The sequence below is a fragment of the Rhinolophus sinicus genome, chromosome 1 (assembly GCF_057876585.1).
Source record: "Rhinolophus sinicus isolate RSI-liver-muscle chromosome 1, RSI-T2T, whole genome shotgun sequence".
NCBI classification, from domain to species: domain Eukaryota; kingdom Metazoa; phylum Chordata; class Mammalia; order Chiroptera; family Rhinolophidae; genus Rhinolophus; species Rhinolophus sinicus.
The window spans coordinates 122,191,268-122,209,071 of record NC_142501.1 but is presented as its reverse complement, the minus strand read 5'-3'; the positions used below and the strand labels follow the sequence as shown (position 1 = coordinate 122,209,071).

Here is a 17,804-nt window from a genome sequence, read left to right as displayed (position 1 = left end):
TATACCAGCTTGTATCAGTTCTTTCAAGATGACATTCGAAAATGAGACATGGTGAGAGAATTTGCCACCTTAATGCTTTGTTAACAAATCCAATACAAGTGAGATTTGAAAAGGCAGTGAGGGCTACTGAAGTGACTAACATGGTACATTACAGAGAAATGGTAACTGGAATGGTGCTGGAAAATAATCAAAGAACACTCATAGTAGCCAGAGAACTTTCTCAATGGGGAAAAAACTTGAGTATGGCTATTCTGGCCTTCGATTTAGTACTTTTGTAGAAAGACAGCCATGGTATAGGCCCAAATTTTCAACCAGCAAAGACCAAAACAAAATCAGAGAATTTTCCAAAGAAGCAAATTTATAGGTATATCCTGTTCTTAGCAGTATCCAATATCCTACACAATTTCCATTTATGACCCAATATAATCGATGTATATAAAATCATGAATCTGAGTCATTAAGTTTGAATTATGCTCAATAACTGTATATACTCCTTGGTCTAAAGACTGTATTAGCAACTCTACTCTTGTGAGTTTATTAGATTAATACTTGTATCTTTGTGATTCCCATATTTGTTTACAGAAATCAGCCTATTCCAGGGAAAGATTTCTCAGTTTCATTTTACCAACCTAAGTAGATATGACATAAATAGATATATAGTTAACAAGAACCCTTTCATAGTTAAACGGGCTCCAGTTAAACATTCATAACCTTCATATTTCAGCAGAAGCGACAACAAACTTTTCTTGAAGTGATCTGTTTGTATTAATAACTCGTCTCCGTGAAATCTTTACGACTTTAAAAGTACTTAGGATCACAACCAAAGGGGTGCCTTTCCAGAATCTCCTTTTGTAGCATTTATCACCATTAAAAAATTCCGTCACTGAAATATTTCAAGTATCTTAACTTAGAAAGATATGGCATTATATTGAAGAACTAGGGACTACGATTTTTAAAAACAGAGAACCGTATACTTTGAAAGACATAGTACGCCCAGAGAAAAAAAGTTAATGAATGGTAAGACATCAACTTCTCATCATTTAATGAATACCAGATTTTTCCTTTTTTTTTTAACCAGATTTTTCTCAGGAAATAACAAGATATTGACTTTTGTGAAGAAAAAAAAAATCTTAACTTTCTTTGGGGGTGAGCATACAATGGAATATACAGATGCTGTATTATAAAGTTGCACACCTGAAATTTATGTAAAGTTATTAACCAATGTTACCCCAATAAATGTTAACTTTCACCTTAATAAGTCATAAACTCTCATAATGTGATTGAGATAAACAGGAAAAAGAAAAGGACAAACACAGCATATCAACTCTTTTAAGTGTTGTACTAATTTTCTTTTTTTAAATAATTTTTTCAAATGCTGTATTAATTTTCAGTGTCTCAAAAGACTGGATGTATCTACTTGTTAAGGTCTCAAAAGAATTTATGTAGGAAAAAATTCAATCAAAAGCTTAACATAATCTATAAACCAAAACTTACATGATTTAGTAGTCACTTAAAACAAAACATTAGTTTTCCATTTTGTATAAGTCACTGTAAAACAGTAGGTTATTTATCTGGATGTCCCTCAATTTATTACAATAAAAATCTTACATTCCAAACCCTTGATCAGACAAGGAGTTTACGAGTGTTTTTCTGGGTTTCTATTCTGATTAATATCTTGCTACATACACTTGATTACATATCTGAGAGAATTCTGATTACTGTTACATTGATGTTTCTAATTAACAATTTTAAGAGAATTACATCCTAAGAACTTAATTTCTACTTCTGCTTTACATCCTACTTGTGGTAAAACAGGAGAAATAACAGCAACAAAAACAGTACGTTGCTGTCTTGCCTATTTCACAAAGTTGTTCCAAGGATCAAATGAGATAGTAAAGAGCTCTTTAGAAACAGTTAGGTGCTCTCAAATATATTACCATTATTATAAGCTAACAGAAGCAATATTTTTTTTCCATTATAAAATTATTTTAATAGTAAGTTGCCAGAATTAAGTCAAGGATGTTTATTCAAGACCACTGGCCTATAAAGCTGACTTCTTCAGCCTGGCATTCACTTCGCCATAAACCCATCCTGCCCTATTTAGTCAACATTACCTCCAACTATCCCACAAACACAAGCTTCTTGTTTCTATTAGGTTTATTTTCCAAATACACCTTTACTTTCTTTTCTGATAATATTGTTGGCCTTCTTTCCTGCCTACTCCAAAGTACAACTCAAATTCCATCTTCTCCAACTTAATTACACATCTTAAACTGGCCTGTAATACTACACGGAAAGCTTTACAAATAAATAATTGCACTTAGAACCTGGTTATAAACACCTGGAAGGCAAGTACAAAATCACACTGGATACTACTAACCACATGATATGTTCTCAGTGATTACTAGCAGCATTCATTCATTTTTTCAAAAGATGCTTCACATTTACTATGTTCAAAGCACTGTGCTGGCAGTGAGCAGACAGTGGCGAGCATAACAAACACATCCCCTAACTTCATGGAGCGACAGTGTTTCCCCAAAAATAAGACCTAGCCGGACAATCAGCTCTAATGCTTCTTTTGGGGCAAAAATTAATATAAGACCGGTATTATATTATATTATATATTATAGTAAAATATATTGTAGTAAAATAATACCAGGTCTTATATTAATTTTTGCTCCAAAAGACGCATTAGAGCTGATTGTCCGGCTAGGTATTATTTTTGGGGAAACACGGTAGGATTACAGTGCATGTGACAGTCTAACATCACAGCCAACAGGTGCTTACAAAGGTCACCTTCATCATTATGAAATTATCGTGTCATTAAAGCAAATGAATCTTTTTAAAAGGGCATCATTAAAAACAATTCTTGGGGGCAGCTGGATGGCTCAGTTGGTTAGAACACAAGCTCTGAACAACAGGGTTGCCGGTTCGATTCCCACATGGGCCAGTGAGCTGCACCCTCTGCAACTAAAGATTGAAAACGGTGGCTGGACTTGTAGTACACAGTATACATTTTCTCCTTTCTATTTATTTATATGGGAAGAAAGTTTCCTGCTTTTATAATTACTGAATGATTTCTCAATCTAAAATTAGTCCAAAGGAAAAATTAATATTTTTATACTAAGAGATACTAAATTATTGACTCAAATTCTCCTGTTGATTCTGTTCCTTAACGTATGTCTGACATACTAGCGTGGTTTTAGATCCTCATTAGCAAACATCACTTGAATCTTATAATTGTCTCTGAAACCAAGGAAAATGTATAGCTCCATGACTTAAGAGCTGGCAGAATTCTGTTTCAGTTTCTTCTTCTATATGAGTAATGATACTTGATGCTTGTCAAATGCTTAACACTGTGTGGCACATACTAAGTTTCAATAGTAGCTAGCATGTCTTACCTTATGCTAAGAAGGCATAGTTTCTAAATATTCACAGCATTTAGCCAGCTTCTTCTCAGTAGACTTTCTAGTACTTTTATCAAGAAGAGTACTCTGATCTAATGCTAAAAACTTTTATTAAAACGTGCAAAATTAAAGAACATATTATCTCGAATAGTTTTAAGTAACTAATCTTATCCCATTATTATCGCTTTAACTTTTTTTTTTTAGATTTTTATTTTTTTTTAATTGGGGAAGGGGAACAGTGTGTACTTCCAGGACTTTTTTCCAAGTCAAGTTGTTGTCCTTTCAATCTTAGTTGTGGAGGGTGCCATTCAGCTTCAAGTTGTTGACCTTTTAGTCTTAGTTGTGGAGGGCGCAGCTCAGTTCCAGGTCCAGTTGCCGTTGCTAGTTGCAGGGGGCACAGCCCACCATCCCTTGCGGGAATCGAGGAATCGAACTGGCAACCCTGTGGTTGAGAGGACGCACTCCAACCGAGTCACCAGGGAGCTCAGTGGCAGCTCAGCTCAAGGTGCCGTGTTCAATCTTAGTTGCAGGGGGTGGAGCCCACCATCCCTTGCAGGACTCGAGGAATTGAACTGGCAACCTTGTGGTTGAGAGCCCACTGGCCCATGTGGGATTCGAACCGGCAGCCTTCGGAGTTAGGAGCATGGAGCTCTAACCGCCTGAGCCACCGGGCCGGCCATATTATCGCTTTAACTTTAACAAGACATATATACACACTGAAGAAAAAAGTTAAGTTTGTTTTTCAAGCAAAGGAAAAAAAATCCTGACAAGTCTAAATTTAAGTCATTTATTTTTATGACATAATAATATTTATGGGAATTTCTCCCTAAATTTGTTTACCTAATGGTAAGGTAAAAGGGATACAAATTCCTATTTTTCTGCCTTAGATGTACCACAAACATTACTCTCTGAAAGCAATCATTGTGTAAAGAACACTATTTCCCATGCCTAAGATCTGTAACAGGTGGGAAAATCTTTTCAGGGATGTAAATCAATTATTTTAATTCCATTAATTTGAGGATATCTGTTTTAAATGGCATCTAAATGTAATTTCTGAAATTAGTAATGACAGGCTATGCTTCTATGCATAGGAAATCAGTGAGGATCTCTTTACAAAAGTAAATTTAGGCTTAATTTTCTCAGTAAGTTACTCATCTGATTATTGTACCTCTTGCTAAAAATGAATATGAACTCAATTTTTTTCTGAGTAAATTTATCTAAATTTACTATTTGTGACTATGGACTAAGGCTAATTAATTACTAAGCCGTTCTGGTCTCAAAGGAAACATATCAATAAAATATATATTCAAATGTGCAATATATTTAAAACCTCTTCAATGAACTTCTCAACACAATTTACACTTTTCCCCTCAAAAACAGTGGTTCTCAACCAAGGGAGATTTTTGTTCTGCATCCCCTGGAGGGGAGATTTTTTGATTGGTGGGTGGGGGACCTTGGGTGCTACTGGCATCTAGAGGGTAGAGCCTAGGGATCCTGATAAACATCCTGCAATGCACAAAACAGCATTGCACAATACAGAATTATCCTGACCAAGACGGCAATAGCGCCAAGATGGAGAAATCCTGCTCTAGAACCATCCTTAAAGCTACTAATGAAACAATCCGTCCTCAATTTCCACTCACTTCTCAAAAAAAACTTAGGTTCACCACAAGCTCTGAAGCTAGTTATGAGAAACAAAGAAATCCCTGGTGTGTGATCTTAGGCAACTTATTTTGCCTGTCTAAACCTCAGTTTTATCAGCTGCAAAATAGAGACATTAATAGTTTTTACTTCATAAAACTGTTGTGAAGATTAAACAAGATAATAATTATAAAGCACTTAATAGACCCTGTCACAAAACAAATGGTAGTTACAGCTTCTATTTTTCACACCTGACCTTTTAACATGCTCTTTTCTCCCTTAGCATGGTCTTTCTTTTGTTTACTTACTGGAATTATTACCTGCAAAACTATAAAACAACTCAAAGTTCTATATTTATAAAATATACATAAACATTCTTCATTAAATTGTATTTATTATTTTTCCATACCATTTTCCTACCTATCCTCTCTACCAGCTAATAGAACTGATAAAATCCATAATAGTTTATTTTAGCCAAAATCTCCTTATTCCTATAATCAGAAATGTAAAATCAAAAAAAGGGTGAGGTTTACAATCAACACTTATTTAAAATAATTTACCTTAAACTCAAGATGCAATTTAAAATATAAATGTAGACATTTAACTAACATCTAAACTGTTATGCTTCTGTCGAAAAACATGCAACTGAAAGTTTTTGAAAAATTGAAAATACTATTCATAATATAAAGTGCAGGTTAAAGAAGCATCCCAATGGTATAACAACATAAAGTCATTCATATTGTAATAAAGATAATGGTAAAAAAATTGTTAAACATAATTGAAAACAAAAAAGAATATAAATCATTTCAGATTATCTCCTAAAATGTGATTGTTAAAAATCCATAAATTTAAATTATTAATCACTGATTCACAAATATTTCAGGAGTAATTCAAATAAAATTTCTGTGAGGAATTGTTGAGAAAATGAAGACTAACTGAAATTTAGAGAAAGGAAACTCAAAAGCAAATACCAATTAAAAAAAACAGTGCAAAACCTTTCACACCTTACATGTGAATTCTGAGTTGGTTTTTAAAATACTGTGCAAGTGAAGCAAAACAAAAATGGGAAATTAATTCTAGGTGTTTCATAAAAAATGATCAATAAACTATTTAGTCTGTGTTTAGTTAAGTAACATCAGATTAGTGCCAAACATGAAACTGTCTTTTTAAGATCATAACATACTTTGTTCATTAAGATAACCCAATGTCACTCAAGTATTATCACAATAGTTTAATATGAATTTAATTTGGGGGATGATGGAGGTGGAAATGAGGGAGAAATACAATGGGCAAATCCCTACCTGAACCAACTGGAGATGAGCCAACACTAAGACTTTGTAAACTTCCGTTCCTGAGCAATGTAGGAGATTTCTGAAGACTAGAGCTTGTTATACTTCCTGCAGCTGATGCTACAGATGATGTTGGTGAAGCAGAAGAAACTGAGAGATGAGAAACATTCTCTTGATTTTTGTTTCCTTTGGGTCTACCAGGCCCATGCTTACTTTGTTTATTTCCTTTTCTTTTCTTTTCCTTTACAGTTTCTTCTTCTATGCCAGAAGTTTGAGCCCGCTTATATCCTGCTGTAGGAAGGCTGGAATTACCCAAATCTCCAGGTGAATTTTCAAAGTTTTTAGGCTGTGAAATAACAGCTGAGGTCGAAGGGAGACCAATTATGGAACTAAAACTATTTACCCCCCCTTCCTGGCTTCCAGACTCTCCTTTATGTACATCTTTGGTTGATGATGACTGTTGGGAGTGAGTATAACTGTCATTACGTAGATCTGAGTCTGTAAAGCTCAAGAAATCCTGGGGAGACTGTACTGAACTTCCCGAAGATGATTTTACACTGCCTGGAGTTCCTGAAAAACTGCCTGTAGTAAAAAAAAAGAAAAAAAGGGGGGGGGGGATAGGAAAAGAAAAAATTGGATGCAAAAGTTCCCATGAGAAGTAGAAATGATACAATCATCAAAAAGAGAGGGTGAAAAAAGCTAACTATAAAACTTAGGACATCACTATGTAACAAAGCTAGATTTCTAAAAAGGTTATTAACTGAAATCAAGTTTATCTATAAAATCATCTTTAAAAAATACTTGTCATTTTATAGTTATTAAATTGAATTGCAAACTATTACTTACACAATTACCAAGATATGAGATGTGTTTTATTTAACCTACCTTTTACCATGGCCGCATTCCTCAATTCTCCCCCAAATACTCTGTGTATGCCTGAGGAAGGACTGAAGAAGAGCCAAGTCTCAAGGAGACTTGGACAAGACTACAGTTGGACTCTGAATGGCTGGGGGAACTTCCTCTTTTTCAATTACTGAAGATATGATTATAAATGTTCCCAACATACAATGAGAACCAAAAGATGTTGCTTAGGTTGTAAGTTCTGAGTTTTAACTTCAAGATAATGTTAGTGAATGTTGTTATTCAGTTAAAGCGACCCCACCAAAATACGGATTTAACCAAATAATAATGATCACATGGAACCTAATCTATGTAACCTTCCATTCTTCCAGTCCACTTCCCATGAAGCTGCATAAAGAAAGAAACCAGCCACTAACATTCTATTGTTTTCATGAGAGTAAAATCACAGGAGGTTCCACTCATGAATCTCCTTCACAACTGCTTATCTTTCCATATTTTTTAGGTAAAGAATGTTAGTACACTATTACGTCATTATGAACCCTCTCCTCATGCTTGCCAAATGAAGTATTTAGACATCTTGTGACCACACATCTATTATGTTTCATAAAACTAAACTATATCATATTGTAACCAATGTTATTTGGAAACAAAATCTCAAAATAAAATGTTTTATTGCAGCAGAAAGCAAATTTCAAGCTAAGTGTTAAATTTTATTGCAGAGCACATTCATAAGCAATCACACATAAATCTGCCTAAATACCTACAAGGTATTTTTCCTCACACATGAATTTCTTTTTAACTAAAGTCTCAAGGTTTGATTTTTAAATTTTAAACTCTTCTGAAATAGCTTATTAAAAAAAGAATCTTAAAAGTTTTAAAATTTAACTCTTTCAAGACCATATATGTTTTATTTAATTATAAAAGTATTTGTACTGATGTAAGCATTTTTAGGCTATGTCTATATAGAAAACCGTACATATTAAGAAGCTATTTATATTACGTCAATCATTTAAGGATAACTGCAATTTGCCACTTAATTAGCAGCTATAAAGAAGTTCTTTATTATCCATTCTGATCTGTCACCATCTGTCTTTTTTTCTACACATTTTTTGTTTTTACAGCTGGTGTTAAAAACTCACCACAGTCTAGCAAGTACTTTAAAAACATTTAGCATACACAATACTTTAAATGTATATTTCCTAAAATTCACATACTACCTGCAATAAAAAGTTATTTTAAATATCCTATCTTTATATTCAACTTTTAAAACTTTTATAGACTATTACACCACAGATATAAAAAAATAACATTCTCTACCATGTCTTAACAGTGGCCAGAAAATACTCTTCAATGTTATGAAACTTAAGAAAATGGAAGAGTTCTTTTCTAAATGGATTAGTACACTTCAGATAGATTAAAAACTCAAAAATGCAATTTTAACAGTGGAAAATAAGGTCTTAATTTTAGAGAAGAGATGACTGAATTCTGCTAATACCACATTGAAAATGTGAATGAAGTTACATCAAAAATTAAGGTTTTACTATCCATTTTCCATAAAAATAAAAACATATAGTAACCTCATTAAAATAAAACAACAAATTTGGCATTTTATTTTTTTCTATTTCTCTAATTTTTTGTATTATAAGGCAAAATAAATAAATAAATAAACAAACCTAGGACTTAAAGATTTGAAGCCCAAAATAGCTATTAGTTTAAAATTCACAAATACAGTTTGCAATTAAGAGTCAGCAGACCAAGCAATCTTTCTACATATTCAAATTATATATCCTGGGAGATTTTGGATACAATTTTTATTAGTAGTAAAAGATGCAACAGAGTAAAGAAAAAGACCAATTTTTCCCCTCATTTACTCCTGGGTAAAAAAGGGGGGGGGGGGCGGCATTTATTGTATACTTTACTAACGTATTTATCGCAATCAGTTTTAACATTTATATTTCTCAAAATATTTATATTCATTTTAAAAATTACACAAAGTGAAAATCTAGAACATAGGGGTAACATACCCTAAAGTTTAGCTGAGTTATTCTGTTCTCCATAAAAGAGGACTACCATGCAGAACACAGAATGCCCAGTTAATTTTAAATTTCAGTTATAGAACAAATTATTTTCCAGTATAAGCATGTCCCATATAAATGCATGGGGCATATTTCTACTGAAAAAATAGTTATTTAACTGAAATTCAAAATTAACTAGGCATCCTATAAATATAGCAGCCTTACCAAAAGATATGTAGGCTGAGCAAAAATTCTGCTTTAAACTTCAAGCTTTATAATAAATGCATTAATAATCAACAACTACTATTTACTGAGAACAATTTAGAGCCACTAAAAGTTATCCAGTACTTGTTTACTTACTATAAATATCTTAATTGTTTTACTGTTTAATTAGGAAAGATAAATAAAAAGAATTTGTAAAAAAGAATGACTGTTCTATAGAGCAAAAAGGAAAACTGCAGCTTTTATTTTTCTCCCCAAACTTAAACTTTATTCCACATCTATTTCAACATTAAAATTACAGTTCAACTTTGGAAGCACAGGTCATAACAAAAAAAGAAAGCAAAGGTCCCAGAAACATTTTAACAACAAACACTAATCTTTGAAGTAATCTTACTACAATAACCAATCATAAAATAATCTCCAATGATTCATTAGCTATAAGTAAAAAATAAATTAGTTTACAAAACTTAACTACTATTGATTATCATAAGAACAAGTATTTTAACTAAAACATCATAATTAATACCTTGCTGGAAAGGACTAGCTGCTGACACAGTCGTTCCTGGATTTCTTCCACCAGGCTTTCTTCCCCTTTGACCTGAGCTGTGGGCTGAAGATTTCTTGCCTTTGCCCTCTGACCCTCTAGCCTCTGAAACATCTTTTCCACTGGTTGTGTGTGCAGAGACTTCCTGGAAATTTGCATTTGTAAATCGTGCTGCAGTATCTTCCAAGCGCTTCAAGGATCCCGATATAGAGTTGCTGCTAGTGCTCGTATAAGTCTAACATTTTGATTGAGAAAGGAAGTAAAAGGGAAAAAAAACAAAACACCTGATTATATTTTGGCTACAGATAAAAAATGATGGTACATTAATAATAAATAATTATTGGACTTGTAAGATAAACATATGAAAGTTTTCCATTATAAAAATAAGTCAGTCCACCACCTAAGCAACTCATTTAAAAACAATTATTTTGGAGTCTCTTATAAATGCTATTTTTAAGAAGGTAGATAACTTATAGTATGGCTATTTGAGCATCAAATTGCAGCAATTAGTAGAAGTACATTATTAGTTATATTCACTCAGTGACACATAGTAAATAATACTGAAGGCACTTGTTTTTCAAGCAACAGCCTTCTCAACAGAAACGTACTACTTCCTAGACATGAAATTCAAATCAGCCTTAGCGCTCACTGCACAGTAAGGCAACAATTAGCGAAGTGAGGTATTACAAATTCATTACAGGAATATATCCATGACATTGTAAGGATCTAGCACAGGTCAGAGCAAGAATTTTTAAATTCAGGTGAAGGCTGCGTTTTGAAACAAAGATTAAAGCCTTTGAGACACAAATCATTTCTTTCAAGTATTAAGGAAACAGTTATATTTTACAGTTAAGATTTTTTCAATTTTTTTATTGGGGAATATTGGGGAACAGTGTGTTTCTCCAGGGCCCATCAGCTCCAAGTCGTTGTCCTTCAATCTAGCTGTGGAGGGCACAGCTCAGCTCCAAGTCCAGTCGCCATTTTCAATCTTTAGTTGCAGGGGACGCAGCCCACCATCCCGGCAACCTTGTTAAGAGCTCGAGCTCTAACCAACTGAGCCATCCGGCCGCCCCTCCAGAAGTTCAGCGGCAACTCGTTGTCTTCAATGTAGTTGTGGAGGGCACAGCTCTCTGGCCCATGTGGGAATCAAAACGGCAGCCCTGTTGTTCAGAGCTTGTGCTCTTAACCAACTGAGCTATCTGGCCGCCCCAAGATTTTTAAAAATTAGACATATTATACCCTAAAATTGGTTCTCAATCATCCCTTTGATCTAGATATGTTAGGGAAAAGAGCAAGATAAAGATTTGTTTAAACAATTAGTTTCCAGTTTTTAATAATCATTTTAATACAAGGTGTGTACAAATAAGGCAAATTAAATGACTATGAAAATGGGAAAATGTGTTATACCAGAATGTACATTATTAATTAACACACTTCAAAATGAAAGGTTTATAAGGTTCAAAGGGTCAGGGATTTTTGTTGCTGTTGTTAAGTTCACTAAGCATCTGGAACATAACCAGCCCTAAATTTCTGTTGAATAATATATATCTGAAATCTCTGATACAATATAAATGAAAAATCTGAAAATACAGAAAACTGAAATTTCCCACACATAACCCCACCACTCCATACAAACCATCAGATACATTTGAAAAAACTGAGAAAGTGACAATAAAATCAGGTTTCAAAATAGTTGGCATTATTAGCAAAAATCATTCAAAAAGAAGAATAAGACTTCAAAAATGTTTTGAAAACCAAATACTTTTACTACTACTTTTCTGCTATTTCCCTGGTGCTGCGCCCATCCCACATCATCTCACTGCAAACAACAGATTTTCAACATCAAATACGAGACATTATCTCATAAAAACAAACCATAATCACTATGCTAACAAACTATAACCCACAAATAAGTACAAAGATTTCAATATAAACTGCAGGAGAAAACACACTCCCGTTTAACAAATCAATCATATTTAAGCAGATTAAACTTCATGGATTATTTCAGAAATATGAAGCTTTTCCATGCTGTGCAGGCCACTTTGGAAACCATCTACTTCACTTTTCAAATATTTTCCCCAATAATTCGAGCTGATCCGGTGTTTCTCCATCCCACATCTAATCCTAGTGAAGTTTAAAAGTTATCTAACAAAAACACTGTGGTGTTCTTCATTCATGTGCAGAGCTTTATCCATGTATCAAATAAGGAAAGGAGAGAAAACTGGGTGGGGTACCAACACAGAAATATACTCTTTGCTTCCACATAGCAATCTAAATTAGTCAATTTTCCCATTCATTTAATAGCACATCTTTGCTCACCCCTGAAGTATAAATATGTCCATAAATCTAATGAAAACACGACATCTATGTGACAAGGTATTACAAAGAAAGCAATGAATGAAAATTAAACAAATTCCAGTGACAAGTCTTATTAAATAAAATTGTAACATTTTTAAAAACTTATTTTCAGGCCAGCCCAGTGGCTCAGGCGGTTGGAGCTATGTGCTCCTAACGCCGAAGGCTGCTGGTGCGATTCCCACATGGTGCAGTGCCAGATGGCTCAGTTGGTTGGAGCGCGGGCTATCAACCACAAGGTTGGCGGTTCGACTCCTGCAAGGATGGTGGACTGCGCCCCCTGCAACTAACAACAGCAACTGGACATGGAGCTGAGCTGCACCCTCCACAATTAAGATTGAAAGGACAACAACTTGACTTGGAAAAGTCCCGGAAGTACACACTGTTCCCCGTACACACTGTTCCCCAATAAAATCTTAAAAAAAAACAAAAACACACGTGTTTTCAATTACATTTGACATACATTATATTAGCTTCAAATGTACAACACAGTGATTAGGCTCTTATATACCTTATGACATAACATTTTATTTTTTAAAAACTTTGGCAACTTCTAAGTTTCAAAAATATCATAGATGTCTTAAAAAAAAACTTTAGCTAAAGATTTTAACAGTTTGATAAAAGTATACTTAATGAAAAGGGAGAGAAAAGGTCATATACATTTAACTCAAAGAAAAACCTATACCTTCACTCCATGTTTGTAACTTAACTATTTGTTCCATACACCTGAAACTAATAAAGTTTAAAATAAATTAAAAAAAAAGAGTATTTGCTCCATAATGTGCTTTTAAATAAAATGGCACTGTAGAATTCCATTATAAATCTACAGTCAACTCAAGATCAAGATGATGTAGAAAGAAGTAAAAGGAGAAGGTAGTAGGAAAAGGCTGAAAGACACAAAATGAGTAAGCCTAACATCGCAAATATGTTGTTTTCCTCAGATTCACAACCTACATAACTCAAAGTATGAGATTCTCACTGCTCTGAAAACGATTGTAGTGCTTAAAAATACGTATTTTTCATGTAAATTGACCCATAAGATGCAAACTAACTATATCAACTGACATTCAACTAAATAAAACATAGCTTTCCCCCACCCTCCACTAGAGATAAAACTGGGTGGGTATTTGGCCATATTGAGAGTCTCTAAAGAAGTACATAACTACTTTGGTCTATGTTGTGATTTACAGGCAACTTAATGAATCTTTTAAAATAGACATTTGGAATATGTATGATTCCCGTTTTGTAGCTAACTACAATTATTAGTCCTCAGGTAAGATAAAATGCCATTTTACTATTAATTAAGAACAAAAAATATTTCCTGCTTCAAATGAAAATTTTTAATTAGACTCAGAATTCAACAATCACTCTATAATATAATAGGTAACCAAAGACTTAGCAGTTATTATTTTTTTTAAAGTCCTTACAGTATTCTTCAAGGCTCTGTAATCCACATTTGGGAGAAGGAGGCAGAGGGAGGAGAAATAATCAACAGCTGTGCCTTCCAACAACATGATGAAACATAATAATGCTGGCTAAAAAATTTTTTCATGACGTACTATTCAAATGTCTCATAAAAGCCACCAGTTTTTCACTAGTCCAATTCTAAGAACATAGCACAGAAACTATCAAACATGAAGCACAGAAAGACTTTTAAGAAGGGGGTGGGGGAGGTACGGTCCAGTGAGCTGTGGGACAACGCTAAGTAGCCTAAGTGACATGTTATTGGAGTACCCAAAAGAAGAGTGAGAGGGGGGAAATATCCTTAAAAGAAGTAATAGTAGAAACATTACAAAATTTGATGAAAACTATAAACATACAGATCAACTAATACCCAAGCACAAGAAACACGAGGAAAACTCCATGAATACACATCATAATCAAACTGCTTATCACTAAAAGCCAACAATAAAGAGAAAATGATAAAAGCCGCCAGAGGGTTAAAATTTTAAGAAGAGATTCCTTATGTGTTAAGAAACAAAGATAAGGATCAAAACCGATTTCTCACGAAAACTATGCAAGCTATAAAACAGAAGAGTAAAATCTTTCAAGTACTAAAAGAAATAAACTATTAACCTAGAATTCTATAGTGAGCTAAAATATCTTTCAAAAACAAAAGCAAAATAATTGCTTTTCAGATAAAAAAGCTGAAAGAACTAACCACCAGCAGATCAACACAATAAATGCTAAAGACAACAAAGAAAATGTGGATCTACCCAAAGTAATTAAGAGCACAAAAAACAGTAATTACAGAGGTAAATATAATAACATTTTAATTATTTAAATCCCTTTATCAATGATTATCGAATAAGATAATTCATGGTTTAGAGCAAAAATAGTCATTAATTGAGGTTTATAAAATATGCAAAAAGTTTAAAATATGACAAAACACAAAAGCCAAAAGGGTAGGAATGGAAGTATATAGCTACAAGGTTCTTATACAATATCTGAAATGGTATAGTATCACTTGAAGACAGACCGACAAATTAAAGATGTATACTATAAACCCTAAAGTATCCAATAAAATAATACAAAGACTTACTGCTGATCAGCCAAAATGGAATCACAGAAAATATTCAATGAATAAAAGAAAAAAAGGAGATGAGAAAACGGGCAAAAAACGAATTAGCAAATGATAAATTTAAATACAATTATATCAATAGTCACATTATATGTAAATTACTTAAATAACCCATGGTAAGGCAGAGATTGTAACACTGAAAAAAGAAACTCAAGAATATGGAGCCTAAAAGAAACCCATTTTAAATAAAAGACACAAAGATATTAAAAGTAAAAGCATGGGAAAGAAATATAACTCTAACAATAATCAAAAGAAAGCTGAATTCACAATGTTAATATCAGACAAAGTAGATTTCAGACAAGGAATATTACCAAGATAAAGAGGTCTATCCATCAAGAGGATATAAAAATCCTAAATGTTTCTGTGCCTAGTAAGAGACCTTCAAAATAAATGAAGCAAAAACTGACAGAAAAAATGGTGAAATAACAAAATCCATAATTACAGTAAGAGAGGTCCATAACCTCTTCTCAATAAGTGACTGAACAAGTAGACAAAACAAAATCAGTAAGGATATAGAAAACTTTAGAATGGCAATCAACTTGACCTGACAGTTATTGAGCAATTTCACACAAGAGCAGAAAGAGTACATTCTTTTGAAAAGAACACAGAACATTAAACAATATAATCCATATTGTGTCATTTTTTTAATCTCAGAAAATTTTAAAGAAATTATATAACACAAAGATATTAAATTAGAAACCATAACAAGAAGGTATGTGAAAAATCCCCTGGTATTTGAAAAGTAAGCAACACACTTCTAAGCAATCCATGGGTCAGAGAAAATCACAAGGTATTGTTCAACTAAGTAAAAATTAAAATACAACAAAAACTCGTAAGTGGTGCTTAGAACAAAGTTTATAGCATTAAATGCCCATATCAGCACTTCTGGATTATGGTTCAGGACATGAGGAACTTAGAAGTCTTAATTCTGTTCTACTAAGTAAAAGGCTGAACAAACTGAAAAATCAACAGCTCTTCTTAGATCCACCAAAGCAGTGAGATCTGCCCAAAAACTGGAGAAACAGGGAGATGGATATAGAAAATCACAATGTATCCCAGCAGAAATCTCTATGGGAACCAGTATCAGAGTAGCAAAACCTCAAGAATAATTGACAAATTGCTGAAGGCTCAGTGTGAACAAGTCTGAGAGAGAAAAATGCCAGAAGGACCCAGTCATAGGAGAGCCCTCAAACTTTTTTGAGTTTTACCTCCAGGAGCTCTACCAGGTCTTCACAGTGAGTATCAGAAGACAAAGTACACCCATGTTTCCAACAGGGAAGGGAGAAAGGAACAATTCTAAAATATGCCAAAGTATTCAGTTCTTAACAAGCCCTGCTCACAGGAAAAACTATTTTACCAAAGTATAACCTGCTAGGGTTATAGCAGAGCCTAAAGTTGGTAGGTAAGGGATATACCCAACTCCACTCCCACCCTCCCAGCAGCATCCTATCCCACCAAGGGAGTGGGGGATGGGGTGAGAATCACTTGGGAAGTTCACAGTCCAGGAGCACAGGCTAATCAAAAGACTGAGAACTCATCACAGGACTACAGAATGCTTCCCCTCTCCCCATGCCTTACCAGCACGTTACTAAAGGCCTACTTCCCACAGTTCCTTTTATCCAGTACATCATATTCTCCTTTCAACAAAAAATTATGAGGCACACTAAGAGGTAAGTATAGCTTGAGAAGAATGAACAAACATCAGAACCAGAGACAGATTTTTTGGCAGCATTGTTGGAGTTATCAGACCAGGAATTTTTAAAACTATGATTAATATGCTAAGGGATTTAATGTAAAAACTAGACAGCATGCAAGAACAGATGGGTAATGTAAACAGAGAGAAGGAAATTCTAAGAAAGAAACAAAAAGGAATGCTTGAAACCAAAAACACTGTAACAGAAAGAATTCCTTGATGTGGTCATTAGTAGACCAGGCATGGCTGCTGGTTATCAGAGCATAACTCCTCAGAGTTTGAGGATATGAAAATAGAAACTTCCAAAAATGAAAAGCAAAGAGAAGACTGTAAAACACAGAACACTATATCCAAGAACCATGGGGTCAACTAACTATAAAAGGTGTTAACAAAAGTGTAATGGAAATACCAGAAGCAAAAGAGAGAGAAAGAAAGGAAAAATGCAACATTTGAAGCAATAATGACTAAGAGCTCCCCCCCCAAATTAATGTTAGAAACCAAACCACAAATCAAGGAAGCTCTGCAAATGCCAAGAAAGAGAAATGCCAAAAAAAAAAAAAAAAAATACACCTGGGCATATCATATTCGAACTGCAGAAAATAAAAAAGAAAATAAAAATCCTGAAAGAACCCTAAGGGAAATAAGTCTTAAAGGAGCAAAAATAAGGATTACATTTGACTTCTTCTCAGAAACAATGCAAGCAAGAAGAGAGTGATGTTTTTAAAGCATCAAGAGAATAAAAACACAACTTAGAATTCTACACACCACAAAAGTGTCCTTCACTAGTGAAAGACAGACTTTCTCATAGAAGCAAAAATGGAGGGAATTTGCTGCCAGCAGACCTGTCACGCAAGAAATGTGAAAATTTCTTCAGGCAGAAGAAAAATGATACAGGTCAGAAACATGGATTTACATAAAAAATGAAAAGTATCAGAGAATTAATCAATGAAAGTAAAGTAAAAACTGACTTCTCTTTTTCTTTAACTATTCAAAATGACAATGGTAACAATGTATTTGATTAGTCTTATGCATACATATGCTTATGCATGCTTACATCACTTGGGAAGTTCACAGTGAAATGACTAATAGCATTGACAGAAAGGATGGAAGGTAGGAATTAGGAATAATTTTGTATTAAAAGGAACTTGTAGTACTGTGAAGTGGTATAATGTTATTTGAAAGTAGACTTGAATTAG

At 33.8% G+C, this 17,804-nt stretch overlaps 1 protein-coding gene across 20 annotated transcripts in view; it reads right to left on the bottom strand.

Moving 5' to 3' along the window:
- The window catches only part of MLLT10 (MLLT10 histone lysine methyltransferase DOT1L cofactor), a 198,911-nt gene that overhangs the window by 62,179 nt on the left and 118,928 nt on the right, over nt 1-17,804 (bottom strand). For 17 of the 20 annotated variants that reach the window (XM_074324864.2, XM_074324863.2, XM_019755985.3 and 14 more), the window contains 2 exons: nt 9,962-10,214; nt 6,350-6,919 (listed from right to left, as the gene is read on the bottom strand). In XM_074324864.2, coding sequence (XP_074180965.1) covers nt 6,350-6,919; nt 9,962-10,214 — 823 coding nt within the window. The remainder of the gene's footprint in view (nt 1-6,349; nt 6,920-9,961; nt 10,215-17,804) is intronic. The other 3 variants (XM_019755997.3, XM_074324872.2, XM_019755998.3) reach the window with 1 other exon arrangement.